Source organism: Zootoca vivipara, chromosome 6 (assembly GCF_963506605.1).
Source record: "Zootoca vivipara chromosome 6, rZooViv1.1, whole genome shotgun sequence".
Lineage (NCBI taxonomy): Eukaryota > Metazoa > Chordata > Lepidosauria > Squamata > Lacertidae > Zootoca > Zootoca vivipara.
Window position 1 is genome coordinate 16,353,369 of NC_083281.1, and position 15,799 is coordinate 16,369,167.

Here is a 15,799-nt window from a genome sequence, read left to right on the forward strand (position 1 = left end):
ATGGAACTCTTTGGAGTGTTGCCCTTCTTGCTGGTCTCCTGCATCACCTTCTTGCTTATCCTAATCCGGAGGAGAGATGCCACAAAGGGCAAACTGCCCCCGGGCCCCACCCCATTGCCTTTGCTAGGCAACTTGCTCCAGTTGAATATTCGGGACATCGTCGCGTCTTTTAATAAGGTGAGTGTGAGTCTCTGCTGTGTAGCGTTGGGGGGGAGGGAGCCAAAGGGGCTGGTTGTTTATTTCCTTGACATCTGATGGGAGGGCGTTCCACAGGGCGGGTGCCACTACTGAGAAGGCCCTCTGCCTGGTTCCCTGTAACTTTGATTCTCGCAATGAGGGAACCACCAGAAGGCCCTCGGAGGTGGACCTCAGTGTCCAAGCAGAACGATGGGGATGGAGACGCTCCTTCAGGTATACTGGTGTTTCAAGTTTTCAGGATCTTTCCTTTGCTGCACCACCTGATAATGTTTCAATACAAGTAGTTATTTCTTCCTGTTATCAGCAAGTAGCTGCTTTGGAGCTCATGGGCAGCTTCTTAGCTTTAACATTTTGTCCAAATTTTATAAATATTTTTTATTAAGTTTTACATAATTTTAGAAATCTCTATGTGGGACAAGAAGCTACAGTTAGAACTGGATATGGAACAACTGATTGGTTCAAAATTGGGTAAGGAGTACGACAAGGTTGTATATTGTCTCCCTGCTTATTTAATTCATATGCGAAAGGCTGGACTAGATGAATCCCAAGCCGGAATTAAGATTGCCGGAAGAAATATCAACAACCTCAGGTATGCAGATGACACAACCTTGATGGCAGAAAGTGAGGAGGAATTAATGAACCTTTTAATGAGGGTGAAAGAGGAGAGTGCAAAATATGGTCTCAAGCTCAACATCAAAAAAACCAAGATCATGGCCACTGGTCCCATCACCTCCTGGCAAATAGAAGGGGAAGAAATGGAGGCAGTGAGAGATTTTACTTTCTTGGGCTCCTTGATCACTGCAGATGGTGACAGCAGTCACGAAATTAAAAGACGCCTGGTTCTTGGGAGAAAAGCAATGACAAACCTAGACAGCATCTTAAAAAGCAGAGACATCACCTTGCCGACAAAGGTCCGTATAGTTAAAGCTATGATTTTCCCAGTAGTGATGTATGGAAGTGAGAGCTGGACCATAAAGAAGGCTGATCGCCGAAGAATTGATGCTTTTGAATCATGGTGCTGGAGGAGACTCTTGAGAGTCCCATGGACTGCAAGAAGATCAAACCTATCCATTCTGAAGGAAATCAGCCCTGAGTGCTCACTGGAAGGACAGATCGTGAAGCTGAGGCTCCAATACTTTGGCTACCTCATGAGAAGAGAAGAATTCTTGGAAAAGACCCTGATGTTGGGAAAGATTGAGGGCACTAGGAGAAGGGGATGACAGAGGACGAGATGGTTGGACAGGATAATTGCATTGCTAGTTGTAATTCATTCCACTGTTATTACAAGGTCATATGTAAATGCTCTTAATTTATATTCTTTGCACCCACTTTTTGTCCCAATTTTAAGCACTAAGGTGTGATTGATTGATCTCTTGGCAGCTCCGGAAGCAGAATGGTCCAATCTTCACTGTCTACATGGGCTCCCGGCCAATTGTGGTGCTGTGCGGTTATGAAGTCATCAAGGAAGCACTTGTGGATAACGCAGAAACATTTGGAGGAAGGGGACCATTACAGGACTTGGATGACTCCTTTTCGAAATACGGTGGGAGAAATTTGCCTTGCAATGTTAGAGGAAGGCAATTGATTGATTGATTGATTGATATGTATACCACCCTATCCCACTAAACCTCAGAGTAGTTCAGGAAGGGTTGTGGTGGATTACCTGCTTTTGCATGCAGAATGTCCCAACTGCAGTCTTTGGCATTTGCTCGAGACCCTGGAGAGCGGCTGCCAGTCAGTTTGCTGAGTTAGATGGACCAGGGGGTCTGACCCGGTGGAAGGCATTCCTGCATTGCAGAGGGTTGGACCAGAAGACCAGGGGGATCCCTTCCAACTCTATGTATCTAAGGAAGATTCCTATGTTCCTTTTCTTCCTATGATCCCTTTCTGGCTTTGTGAATGTGCTGGGAGTGATGGGAGAAAAGGGTGAGGCTTAAAAAAATCACGAGGAGTCCAAAGAGAGGTGCAGGCATGAATTTGTCTTGTTCGGTTGTGCCATCTCCAGGGGTAGCACTACAAGACTTAATCTACCCCTCCTTCACTTTCACCTCCTTTATTTCTCTTATTTTACTGCTCGGCTACTCCTTTCACTCTCTCATTTTACTCTTCTGGTGTTTTCCCTGTTGCCTTCTCTGATTAGTGGAGTCTCCATTTCCAGGCGTGGTTACCACCAATGGGGAACGGTGGAGGCAGCTCCGTCGCTTCTCCCTCATAACACTGAGGAACTTTGGGATGGGGAAAAGATCCATCGAGGAGCGGATCCAGGAGGAGGCCCAGTTCCTGGTGCAAGTGCTGCGGAAAACGGAAGGTGAATGTTCTTGCCACTCATCTATGCTTTCCCTCAACAGAGTGAAAAGGTTTAATCAAGTAGTCAAGGATTGCTCTTTTTTCTAAGAAAAAAGGATTGCTATTTCCCCTAAGAAAACAAAATGGAATTCTGCTCAGATTTGGCGAATCTCCCAGATACAAGGTGTTTGCCTTTTGATTCTTTTTCTGAATGTGGGCTGGCACTCTTAATCCTTCCATCTTCTTAAAGCTAGGGCTGCCAGACACCTGTATTTTCCCAGACACAACTGGGATTTGGGCAGCAGAGTGGCATCCAGGCAGATTTTTGGTGAATTGGCAAAACGTCTAGGAAAACGCAGATGTACGGCAAGGGGAGTCATTTTTTTTTTAAAAAAATCCATTAAATTAACAAAAAGCCCCAGAACGTAATATTTTGGGGGAGGTGTTCCCCCAAAGCTCAACAACTTTGTCTGGATCTTCACTTTTGGGAATATGGCAACCCTACTAAAAAGCCCATTCATGATTTTTAACTGAGTTGAGTTTTAGCTGTAGAATGTTTTTGTGTACACACAGACTGGATAGATTTCAGTTAAGACCCAGGGCCTGTGTCCCTTTAGAGAATTGAGACATTGTGAAGACCATTGTTGTTGTTTAGTCATTTAGTCATGTCCGACTCTTCGTGACCCCATGGACCAGAGCACACCAGGCACTCCTGTCTTCCACTGCCTGCCGCAGTTTGGTCAGACTCATGTTGGTGGCTTCGAGAACACTGTCCAACCATCTCGTCCTCTGTCGTCCCCTTTGTGCCCTCCATCTTTCCCAACATCAGGGTCTTTTTCCTCTCATGAGGTGGCCAAAGTATTGGAGCCTCAGCTTCACGATCTGTCCTTCCAGTGAGCACTCAGGGCTGATTTCCTTCAGAATGGATAGGTTTGATCTTGCAGTCCATGGGACTCCCAAAAGTCTCCTCCAGACCAGAATTTTAAAGCATCAGTTCTGTGGCGATGAACCTTCTTTATGGTCCAGCTCTGACTTCCATACCGGTACATCACTACTGGGAAAACCATAGCTTTAACTATACGGACCGTTGTCGGCAAGGTGATGTCTCTGCTTTTTAAGGAGATCACTGTAGCTTTAAGGAAGTTCAGATCTTGTAGCCTGCTCCTTTCAAGAGGGGCCTGCCCAAGATGGACCGCAGTCTTCCTTCTTCTTCCCAGCAACCCTTGCTGAAGTCTCCCTTTTCATGTCACCCCACACCCAGTTACCATGGCCACCTTCCATATCCCCAGCCTCTGTTCATACCTCAAGGCAAGGGGTGGGGTGAACGCTCGCTTAAGGAACTATTTCTGGGGAATACCTTGGGTTTGGAAAGCGGAACATATGTGTACTAAATATCATCTATGAATGGTTTTAGGAAAAGTTAAGTAAAAAGGAGGCTGGCAGTGTTCACAGCATGCAAATCTACATATGGCAGACACAGGCCTCAGAGGCTACCCAGTAAATACACACTCCATTTGTACCATTTCCCCCCTCTGCAGGGCACCCATTTGATCCAACCATTCACCTCAGTCATGCCGTCTCTAACGTCATCTGCTCCATTGTTTTTGGCAACCGGTTTGAATATGAGGACAAAAACTTCATCTTTTTACTTGACACGATAAAGAAATCCTTCTCAGTTCTGTTGTCCACCTGGGTACAGGTAAGGAAGTGGTGGGAGGGGGTGCAAGTCCTAAAACTGGTCTCTTGGATGTCACAGGCTGCTTCCTGTATAACCACAGGAAGTAAGGAAGAGTGTTAGCTGGTTCATGCCCTCAGCTGCCTCTCCCTATATTTTTTGTAAGCCTAATTGCTCATTTTGCTTCTGGTGGATGGGACATACGGTAGTTCAGGAGCTGAATATTATGGTCCAGGCCATGGGATGCATGGCAATAAGGAAGGGTAGGTCTTGATGGGGCTCCATGTCCTTTTTCTTCACAGATCTGCAATTTTTTTCCAAGCTTAATGCGGATCCTGCCTGGGCCTCAGCATAAACTGACCAGGTACATGAAGAAGTTAATAAATTTCATCTCTCAGAGGGTCAAGATGCACCAGGAGTCCTTTGATCCAAATTGCCCCCGGGACTTCATTGACTGCTTCCTGGCCAAAATGGAGCAGGTAGGAGTATTTGGAATTTGTATGCTAATACTATTCTTTTATGACTTTGTTGTGTCTTCCTCATCTCCTCTGTGACTCGAAGACCTTTTTTGTCCCTTCCAACCTTACAATTCCATGATTCCCTAGGTTCTATCAAGCTCTCTCTCGCTATCATTTCTTTTGTATAAGACACAACTGGGGAACCAGCACAACATCCTATATATGCCCCCAAACACCTGCCACCACTCTTTGAATTAATACCTTCCCTGCTCAAGGGCTAGCTTCTACCTGCACAGTTGACCACTTGCTGTAGTTTCACCTGGTTCTTGAGCTTGTGAGTTTCCCATTGGCATCTTGTTGGTCATTGTGAGAACAGGATGCTGGACCTGATTGGGCAGCAGGATGCTGCTTCTCATACCTCTGTAACTCAGCGATATTTTTTACAAGTCTATCCTGTGATACTTTGAATCAGATTGGAAAGGAAATCTTGCCAGCCAGTCTTCCATAAAACCTTTCTGTAGACATACAAATTAGCCCCAGGTTTGATAACATTGCTCTTTTCTTCTTCTTCTTTCCGTATCAGGAGAAATCAAACCCAGCTTCAGAATTCATTCATGAAAACCTGGTTGCTACAGTTCTCAACCTATTCTTTGCAGGGACAGATACAACAGGCAACACCATCCTACAGGGGCTTGTTGTCCTCCTCCGACACCCAGAAATGGAAGGTAAAAAAAACCAAGATCAAATCTGTCTGGCTAACTCTTGTTTCCTGTCTGTTTGGATGGCTGATGGGTTCCTCTCTTGCTAAAAAATCCAGGACTCTCTTTCCCAGCTCTAACTCATGGGATTTTCTCCCTTCCACTGAGTCAGAACCCCAGTTCCTTCCTTTGATCACATTGGAACTTATAGGAACCAACTTTAAGAAAATATTGGAGGAGGGCAACCAGGGTTTTTATTCCAGGGGGAAATCACAGGAACTCAGTTCAGACACTTCTCAGGTGGCTGCCATTTCCATTCTAAGAGAACATGGTGAGTTCCGGCACCTCTTCTATATATATAAAAATGTAGGCATTGTGTACGCGGAGGTCACAGCCTTTTCCCGTAACTGCTGAACCGTAATGTAACAAATTTGGCCACAACGTACCTTGCCCATCAGGGAGGGATCTGGCCTGATTACCCCCCCCAAAAAAAACTACACCTTTCACACCTAAAATAATGATTGAACACCAAAAAAGTGGTGCCCAAATTAGACGTCACCACCAGAAGCTCTGAAGACTCCAGCAGCATCCAAAAGCTGCGCCGCCAGATGACATCACAAAATTCCACAGCCACCAACTGAAAACAGTTCTTTTGCAGCAACAAGGCCCAGCTTTTTCAATATTGCCAAGCAGGGAAAAACAAACAGAATAGGGCCTTTCACAAGGGGGGGCACAGGGATGAGGCACAACAAAGGGGGGGGGACACATAGCCATGGGGGGGGAAGGGAGGACCCTGAGTCAGCCAAAGCAGTGGGGGGTGGGTTGGGACAGGGAAAACTGAGTAGGCCGACCGCCAAAACGCCCATTCCACCTCCAAAGCCCAAGCCCAAAGCCTCTCCCGGCGGCTGTATTATTAAACGCCTGGCAGCATTAGGTAGTCATTCATCATTTCCCCTAACACACACTTGGGGACACGGCGAGGGGTTTTTGCTTTTTAATATAGTGGGCATTGTGTCACATACGAGGCTACTGTGGCCATTTTAAGTAAGGGCAGTCGTACCCCTTTTAACCTAGGCTTTATACTATGACTGATTGCCAGGCTGTGCGTCTTTTAAAAAAACAACAATCATGCACTTTCTCTTCCCAGTTTAAGTCCTCAGATATTTGCAGTGGCCAATTCCCCCCCCCCCCGGTTTACAACTCCCTACCTTCCCCTTGCCACTTACTGGGTTTTTTATGGAACCGAACAGCTCGGGCGCTTCGGAATGCACCTTCTGTTGTTACGGGGCTGTGGGGCTTCGCTATTTGACCCCCCCGTTGAGATTTTTAAAGTAGTTCACTGGGTCCCGGGGTGCATCATCACCCCCGATCCTTTTCTTTGCCCAAACAGACCTCTCCCCACCTTCCTCAACACCAAATACTCCTCAATTATACCCACAATAAAACCATAAAAATAAAATAAAAAATGTTACAAACAACACATTAAAAAAACAAAATACATCCCATCCTACATTCCAAAAAATTACACCAAAAATAAAATACAAAAAAACAACCACCCACACCAAAATCATACACTACACGCCAAAATAAATGACAACCCCAACTGGAGAAATAAAACATTGCAAACAGCACAATAACAAAACCCAACACCACATCCTACATTCAAAACACCTACTCCAAAATTAGAATATCCAAATAATCAAAACAAAACAAACAAACAATCAAACAATCAAACAATCCACAAAACACACAACAACGTCGAAAGCATACAATACCCACCAAAATAAACGACAACCCCAAAAGTAAAATTAAACAATAGTAACTTCTGCTTCTCATGTTCTTATTTTTTAAAAAATTAATCTATATATATCAAAATGTTCACGATGCGTGCGCAGGGGGCCAATGTATGGAGATAGAGGGGAGAGGGGACAACACTCCCTGGGGACAACAGAGGGCTCAGACAAAAGTAAATACTGGGAAATAGAACCCAGAAACTGACAGTTCCTTCTCCAAGGGTGGGGGCCAAGGTATGGAGAAACAGGGGGAGGGGCCAATACTCCCCGGAGGCAACAGAGGGCTCAGACAGGGGGGGTGGGGGGAGGAGGGGGCAGGATAAGTCATGTGTCCGGACAGAGTGGGGGGAATCACAGGAACGCCTGGCCAGGCCAGCTAGTTTTCTATAAAAACAGCACTGAGGGCAACCCTCCACTCCTGTACTGCCCCTACCTCCACACTGCTGCAGAGCACACCTTCCTTTGCCATGTGCAACTGTCTGTAGGCCTCTCCTGCTCCCTCACTGCATGCAAGAAAGATCCTTTCCATCTCCTTCTACATTCTTCTGTTAACTGGAGAAGCCAGAGAACAAACCTTCTACATGCAAAGCAGGAGGTCCATCTTGCTCATACTTTTTATTCTGCCTTGATATTCAATTGATGTAGTGTGTTACAAACTCCTAAACTACTGAGCCATGATTCTTCCTCCTATAACTATATCTAACAATTCCTAATTGCATGTTAGCTCTAATCCCACCATATTGTTTATAGCAAACATTCAAGAGGAGATTGAGCGGGTCATTGGGAGGAACCGCAGCCCCTCCTATGAGGACCGGAATCAGATGCCCTACACAGAAGCCTTCATCAATGAGATCCAGCGATTTCTAGACCTCTTCCCAGTGGCAGTTCCTCATTTAGTCACCAAGGAAGCACATTTCCGAGGGTTCACCATTCCGAAGGTAAAGTGAGTTGTGTGGCTAACAGAAATATTAGTTCAGATTTACGCCTGCAGCTTAGGGCTTATCCACACTTACCTTTTGCCCCACTCTTTCCAGACAAACGTCTGCGTTTAAAAGCTCCATGTTTGGGTTTTGTTGCTTTTTGCTGCACAAAAACCTGCTCTTTGCCACTCAGTTTCAGAAATATACAACCAACAATAAACCAAAGTCATGTATAACTATGCGTATACCATACAACAAAACGTGACCAGCTGATGAATAATAATTCCAATATCACATACTCTTAACAAATCTATTAGAGTATTCTTTTGCTTCGGAATTTTCTGCAATCCATGCTTAGCCAAGAACTGGTCCATTTCCCCTAAATCTTCTTTATCTTTCTTGTACAGTTGCTTATAATATTTCTGGAAACATTTTCTAATTTCTGCTGGGTTCTCTATTATCTTTTCCTCCTGTATTACCTTGGTTATTATATTTTGCTTTTGCCTCTTTTTCAACTGCCATGCCAGCAACTTTCCACATTTATTTGCAGATTCGAAAGATCTCTGCTTCATCATCTTCACTTTCCACTCAATTTCCTGGTTGATTAACTGAGAATATTGTGTTTGCAAAGCCTTTATTTCCTTTTGAACCTGCTGATTTTTCAGGTTGGACCTTAACTTTCTTAACTTTCTCTCTTCCTCTTTCATTTGATTTATGATCTTTTCTTTTCTTGCCTCTTGTGCTTTCCTCCTTATTGTATTCTGCTGAATCAAGAATCATCTCATCACCGCTTTACTAGCGTCCCATATGACCCTTCTTTCTGTTTCGTTATTTAAATTTATTTCAAAATATTCTTTTAGGGTCTTTTGGGCCTTTTCAGCAATCTGTTCATTCCTCAACAAGGCATCATTCATTCTCCATCTATACGAACCCTGTACGAATAATTTTAGTTCCAACAGCACAGCATTATGATCCGAACAAGTCTTTGGGCAAATTTCTGCTCTAGCTATTTTTGGGGCTAAGTCCCTTGTAGTCCAAATATAATCAAGTCTGGAACCTGTTTGATGAACATCTGAGAAAAATGTGAACTCTTTTTCTAATGGATTTTTAGTCTCCAAGTATCAATCATCAAAATTTTCAACCAACTCAAATAATGTCTTTGGTAATCTCCCGTCGTTTGATAGTCTTTGCCTTTGTGTTCTGTCCATCATTGTGGAGACCACCGCATTCATGTCCCCCATCAAAACAATTTTATAATCCATATAGTCCAGCAATATGTCGTGTAACTTCTTGTAAAATTCAGATTTGGCATCATTAGAAACTTCTCCCCATGCACCTTTACTTCAACCGCAACATATATTCCTTCCTCGTCTTTAAATATTAACTTTGCCTCAAATTTTTCCTTCACATAGATTACTACTCCTCGTTTTTTGACTTTTCCCGATGAAATAAAATCCTGGCCCAATTTTTTATTCTGTAAGATTTTTCTATGAATTCTCGTCACATGTGTTTCTTGTAAGCATATCACATCCAAATTCTGTTTTTGTAACACATGGTATACCTGATTTATTTTAAGTTTCGAGTTCAAACCGTGAGAATTCCAGGAAAGTATTCTCAGTGCCATCTTGCTTATTAAGTTACTGGACTTGCTCCTGGTCCGGCTCCTAGCAGTTTCAGGTCAAAAAAGGTGGCGATGTTGTGTGTGGTGCTGCTCCTGCTCCCGTTTCTACTTCAAAATTTACTGCTGGAATGGCAAACAAAGGATGAACAAACAAAATCAGTAATGATTGAATGGGCTAAATATGTTGGGCATAATATAATGATGGAGGATTGGGAAAGGTTGTGGAAAAAATTGGTCAGATTCACTGCATGTAATGTATTGAAAGAAAATGTTATGAAAATGATGTACAGGTGGTATTTAACTCCAGTTAAATTAGCAAAGATGTATCACACACATGACAATAAGTGCTGGAAATGCAAAATAGTGGAAGGAACATTTTATCATATGTGGTGGACTTGCCCTAAAATAAAAGACTTCTGGGAAAGGATTTATAATGAATTGAAGAAAGAGTTTAAAAACACTTTTATAAAGAAACCAGAGACCTTTTTATTGGGGTAGTCAAGAATGAAATACCCAAGAAGGATATTACATTCTTTTTATATGCCACAACAGCAGCTAGAATTTTGATAGCAAAATATTGGAAAACACAAGAAATACCGACGGTGCAAGAGTGGCAGATGAAAATGATGGAATATATGGAACTGGCTGATATGACTGGGAGGCTCCGCGACTAGGGAGAAAAATCGGTGGAAGAAGATTGGAAGAATTTTAAAGTTTATTTGAATAATAATAATATTGTAATTAATTAATATGAAATGGACTTGGAGGTATATATAATGCTGTAGCGCAAGATCGGGGTTAGTGGTAAAGAAAAATAGGTAATTGAAGATAATAGATTTGTTAAGAATTAAGAAATAAGCATAATTTATATAAGGTTAAAATGATGATGAAATAGAAATTGCTAAAAAGGATAAGCAGTGAATCGCAGTAAGGAGGATCCGAGGAAGTCGCAGTACAATGAATTGACAAAAGGTTAAGAATATGAAATTATGTATGTTTCATTTTGTTGTGGTTTTTGTTTTTTTGTTTTTTTGCTTCTGGTTGTTGTCATTTGTAGTGTTTTATTTTTACTAGATGTTTTTTGTTAATAATTTTTTTTTTGAAAAAAAGAGAGGCATGCTCCCATTGACAGTGGAGGGAGTGTTGGGGTGAGACATTCATTCCCACAAAGAACACTCAAAGTTGCTAAAAGTTACTGGAAGTTTCCAGAAGCTGTGAGAATCCTGGTTTGTTTACACCAGGGGGCAAGGTCATCCCGGTGAGAACTGTTCCTAAACATGCACAGCTTCTGTGCTGGAGAAAGAGAGATTGTTTCATTTGTACTCCAATCTCAAACTGGAAGGATGCAATCCGGAGAGGTGGGGTCTTGAGGTGGTCTTGCAGCTACCCAGGGCAAGGCCTGCAATGTTTTAACTGAACCTCTATATCAGGGCTCCCATAGGAGCTTGTTTTCCTGTATAGTTCTGTAACTGTTGCAGTTTTCGAATGGTTTCAGGAGTCGAACAGACTCTCGGAACGGATTAAGTTCGAGAACCAAGATACCACTATATGCTCCTGGCTCCTGCCAAGCTACGAGACTCTTCCCAGGGCCAGGCCACATGTAGTGATGCAGATAAATTGAATGATTACCTATGGAGGGTACCATCTCCTAATCAGCAGAGCATTGTCCAGTCCTTAGGGGATATGAATTAGGAATAAAGGCAGGCTAAAGAGGAAATATCTGAACTGGGTTGCTTGCAATAACTGTTGCCCCCGGGGTCTCTGCCTTTCCTCTGCAGGGCACCACCGTTATTCCTTTCCTGTCATCCATCATGAAGAGCTCCCAGTACTATGAGACACCCAGGAAATTCAATCCTGGCCACTTCCTGGATGAAAACGGGGCCTTCAAGAAGGTGGATGCCTTCCTGCCATTCGGAGCAGGTGATGGACCTCTGTTTTATGCGTCCAGAATGGAGAGAAGGGGCAAATGGGAGGGCTGGCTTGGCTTAACCTTAGGGGGAATCTAAGGATCTGTAGTGGGATGGAGAGGGGGATGCAAACAAAGAGAAAAAATGTTGGACTGTATGGCCTGGGAGAAATTGGGTTAGGACTCACCCTGTATATATAAATGGAACTCCTGTTTCTTGCTTTTCCAGGAAAAAGAGTCTGTCCTGGTGAAGGTTTGGCCCGTATGGAGATCTTCGTAATCCTCACAACGCTGTTGCAAAACTTCCATCTGAAAGCGTCCAAGCAGCATGAAGAAATAGACATTGCACCAGTAGTGGAAAGTAATGGACATGTTCCACGGCGTTATCAACTTTGTGTGGTTCCACGGTGAATGGTCGTTGATACAAGAGAGCTGATATTTCTGGGGGACTCAGGGGACTCTCCCTTGTGTGTGTTTCTTCTTAATCTGAAATCTTTCTGTCTCTCTGATTTGGTGATAATATTGACACAATAAAGGTTTGTGTCGTAATAACTCCTTTGAAAATCTCTTTCACTAGAAAGCCTTCTGTATAGATTTCAGTACTGTAAAAACGTTTTGTGGTTGAAAAACTAAATAACTAAATAACTAACATGCTTTATGCATAGATCTCTGCCCATTCTGAATTTCTTCTGTTTCTGATTGTTCTCAAGGTGGAAAAAGGTAAATGGATAATTACCCAGGAGAAGAAAAAATTGAATATGAAGGAAATTGGGGGGAAAGTTGAGGTATTAAATTTGAAACTCAATCAGGCAAATGAGAAGAATTTAGACTTGCTAAAAGAGCTTGATAATCCACAATGTAAACCTAGTCTTAACCTTAAGGAATTCCAAAAGGGGATAAGGTGGAAGCTCTTGTACATATAGTCTCAGTATTCTGTTTTAGTATACATATACATTCTAAGTCAAAGAAAATAAGAGATACAAAGGCAAAAATGTCCTTCCTTAGAACAAGTCAAATGATAATGAAAGGATTTAGGGTTAGGAATCATGGAATGGCCCCTCCAGACATTATTTTTACTGAGCATTGTTCATGATCTGTGCTCGTGGTGCAATTGGGGAGGTTATATGGGATCATGCTTTCAGTACTGTTTGCTCGTGAATGCTTACAGGCATTCATATTTTATTGTCTGCATGGTGACCCTCCCCACTAGAAGCGATATCCTTAAAAAAACCGAATATGAGAAATGATTGGAGGAAGTGATATATAAACAACCGGAAGTATTTTTTTTTAATATTTAAAGTTTTCTTCTCTTTTTTTGTTTTTTTGCTTTTGTTCATTCTTGGTTCCCTTTATGATTTTGTATATTTTTGTATAATTTGTATATGTTTTCTTTTGTATGTTATGCTTTCTTTTGAATATAATTTTGGAGATTTATATAATTTACTTTTTTGAATGATTGTTGAAGGATTGGTTTTCCTTTTCCTTTTCCATCTTTTTATCTGTATTTGCTATATTTGTTATATTTTTAAAGAATTGAAATAAAGATGTTTTAAAATTAAAAAAGGTCAGATTTTGCTTATATTATTGTCTTCTTTCAGCAAATCTCTATAGGTTATCTAATCTCCTTTCATAAATATTTTGTTAACTGAAAAGGCTTCCTGGGTGTTTTCCTTTCAAACAAGTCTTTATATCTCATCCGTACTTCATATAATGGTCTTTTTATAATATGATTTAAGAAATCCTGATGGACTTTAACCTTTCCATACCATAGCTATGCGTGCCACCCAAACCTGTTTGCGAACCCTTCCAGGTCTAGAACATCAGTGTTATCAAATTTCATCCATTCCCTCAACCATGTTATACAAGCAGCTTCATAATAGAGTTTGAGGTCAGGTAGGGAGAATCCGCCTCTTTCTCTTCTATCAGTTAACAACTTAAATTTTATCCTGGGCTTCTTCCCTTGCCACACAAACCTTGAGATTGTTTTCTGCCATTCCTTAAACTGTCCTAATCCTGTAATTACTGGAATGGTTTGAAACAAGTATAATAGTTTGGGTAACACCTTCATTTTAACCACGGCTATTCTTCCCAAAACGACACCTTCAGTCTATTCCATATGTCTAAATTTCTTTTGATTTCTTTCCATATTATTACATAATTGTCTTTAAATAGATTTATATTCTTTGGAAATAACCATATACCTATATATTTAAGTTTCTTTACCACTTTGATTTCCATTTCCTTCTGTAGTTGGTCTGTTAATTCCTCATTCATATTTTTAACCATCATTTTTACATTACATTTATTTATTATTACGGTCGAGGACCAGCTCTTAGAAGTAAATTAAAATAAGAATAAAATAAAAATAAAACGGATCCCTTTGAAAAACAGTTTCCGGGAGCATAACGTATAAAAGTTGCTTTGAGCAAGATTTAAAAGAAAATTATTAATTATATAACAGTGCTAAAAGTTTAACCCTTAAAATAGTGGCTGCAGAAAGCTGAGCCTAGCTCGCTCGGGGTGCCATTGAGGAAAAAATCAGACGGGCTGGGAAGAAAGTCTGTGTCTGCATATTTGGGCACAGAATCTGGCGACCGCCCTGGTTGTTTTCAGGTCTTTGCCTAGCAAGAGCAGGTTGTATAATTGCTTTTCCGGGAGGCTTGCTAAGCTCACCAGTATGGGGTCCAGGATCTCCCTTCGAGCTTCTTCATATAGGGGGCATCTGAAGAACAGATGCTCAGGGCTTCCTACTTCCCCCAATGGGCATACGCAGAGTCTTTGGGCCTATGGGATTTTTTCGTAAAGCCCCTCCAGCACAGGCGTGGGCAATGGCGCGCTTCTGGCAAGTGTAAAAGCCCTTCTTGAGTTTTTTGACAGGAGAAAGGAGAGGTAAGGTGCCGGGGCGGCTATGTATCTCTCGAATTCTCCAGATCTGTATTCAGGGCATCTTGAGCAGTCCTGTTGTCTTTCGATGTCAATGAGTCGTTGTCTGACTGTTGCTTTAGCTTGCCATAGGTCCATCCTTAGGAGGGCTTGGGGGGCAAGGCCCATATTCTGGAGAGAGTTCAAAACCTTTAGCTGCCAACCGGACTGGAACTGGTCACATAGGATCAGTGGCACAATCCCTTGGGGTTTCAGATTTAGAGCCAGCCATTTATAGATTGATGATAGGCAGATTAAAGCCTCCACTCTCGTCGTTCCCGTTTCGAGTCTGACCCATGCGTTGGATACGCATTTGGGGACGTGGAGGAGGGCTCTAAGTATAGGGTGGCAATGACCAGGGCCAGAATAATCCTGGTCAGGCCGCACAGGCCCTAAGTAGCCAGAGGAACTCCATTTTCAAAATCTCTCTGTCTCTGATAAGTAAACCAGACAGCACTTTGCACACAGGCACAGCATGTTTGCACATCTAATGCATGTAATATGGATGATTGGCTTCCCAAACTGACCAGACGAAATCTCAGGCAGTTGTACATATTATAAAACAGATTTATTAAAACATTTATTGCAATAAATGGTGGCAGTGAGAATGAGTTTCTCATTCTGCCCGACCCATGGGCATATACAGAGTGCTTTTATAACAAAACTTACCCACCGCCACCCCCATGTAAATTACAAAGCTTATACAGGATGTGCTCTTGTGGTTTATGCTAGACAGGATGGAACAAAGGAACAAAATGTGGTGTAGCTAGAATTTCTTAGAAGTGCTGTGTGTGGTTAGATCTTTGCATTAGATGTGCAAACATGTTGTGCCTGTGTGCAAAGTGCTGTCTGGTTTACTTTCTCTATCAGAGACAGAGAGATTTTGAAAATGGAGTTCCTCTGGCTACTTAGGGCCTGTGCGGCCTGACCAGGATTATTCTGGCCCTGGTCATTGCCACCCTATATTCCCTCCTCTTCAATATGGAGATGAAGAACAGGTGTGTTTCTGCATCTCCATTTGATTGACCCATCGCACTACAGTGTTTCCTGGTGTTTCCTGCTTGGCATGGGGTTGGACTGGATGGCCCTTGTGGTCTCTTCCAACTCTATGATTCTACAGAGGAGCCAGCAGCTTCCCATGCTCCAATGTTAGGCCAAAGGATGGGCAACAGAGAGCAAAGTAAGTGAGGAAGCTTCTGCTGACTTTTCCCAGTTTGTTACTCAGCTTGTCTCAGAAGGGTTACCAGAAGCTTTTTACAGACCAAGGTTCTGCATAGGGCTAAGAATAAGAAAGAAAATTAATATTACAAGCAGAATCTCTT

The 15,799-nt window shown here is 42.4% G+C and overlaps 1 protein-coding gene across 1 annotated transcript; it reads left to right on the forward strand.

Moving 5' to 3' along the window:
* On the forward strand, window positions 1-11,992 carry LOC132592251 (cytochrome P450 2C20-like). Its single transcript, XM_060275251.1, has 9 exons — window positions 1-177; window positions 1,579-1,741; window positions 2,339-2,506; window positions 4,023-4,183; window positions 4,462-4,638; window positions 5,201-5,342; window positions 7,859-8,046; window positions 11,389-11,569; window positions 11,785-11,992. The coding sequence occupies exons 1-9, from the start codon at window positions 1-3 to the stop codon at window positions 11,964-11,966; spliced, it is 1,539 nt and encodes a 512-aa protein (XP_060131234.1). The 3' UTR covers window positions 11,967-11,992.
* Window positions 11,993-15,799: the final 3,807 nt, after the last annotated feature.

Excerpts from the sequence above, each read along its gene's own strand:
- LOC132592251 (XM_060275251.1), top strand. The coding sequence starts at position 1 with ATGGAACTCTTTGGAGTGTTGCCCTTCTTGCTGGTCTCCTGCATCACC. Across the intron at positions 4,184-4,461 it reads TGTTGTCCACCTGGGTACAG|ATCTGCAATTTTTTTCCAAG; the intron begins GTAAGGAAGTGG and ends TTTTCTTCACAG. Across the intron at positions 4,639-5,200 it reads TCCTGGCCAAAATGGAGCAG|GAGAAATCAAACCCAGCTTC; the intron begins GTAGGAGTATTT and ends TTTCCGTATCAG.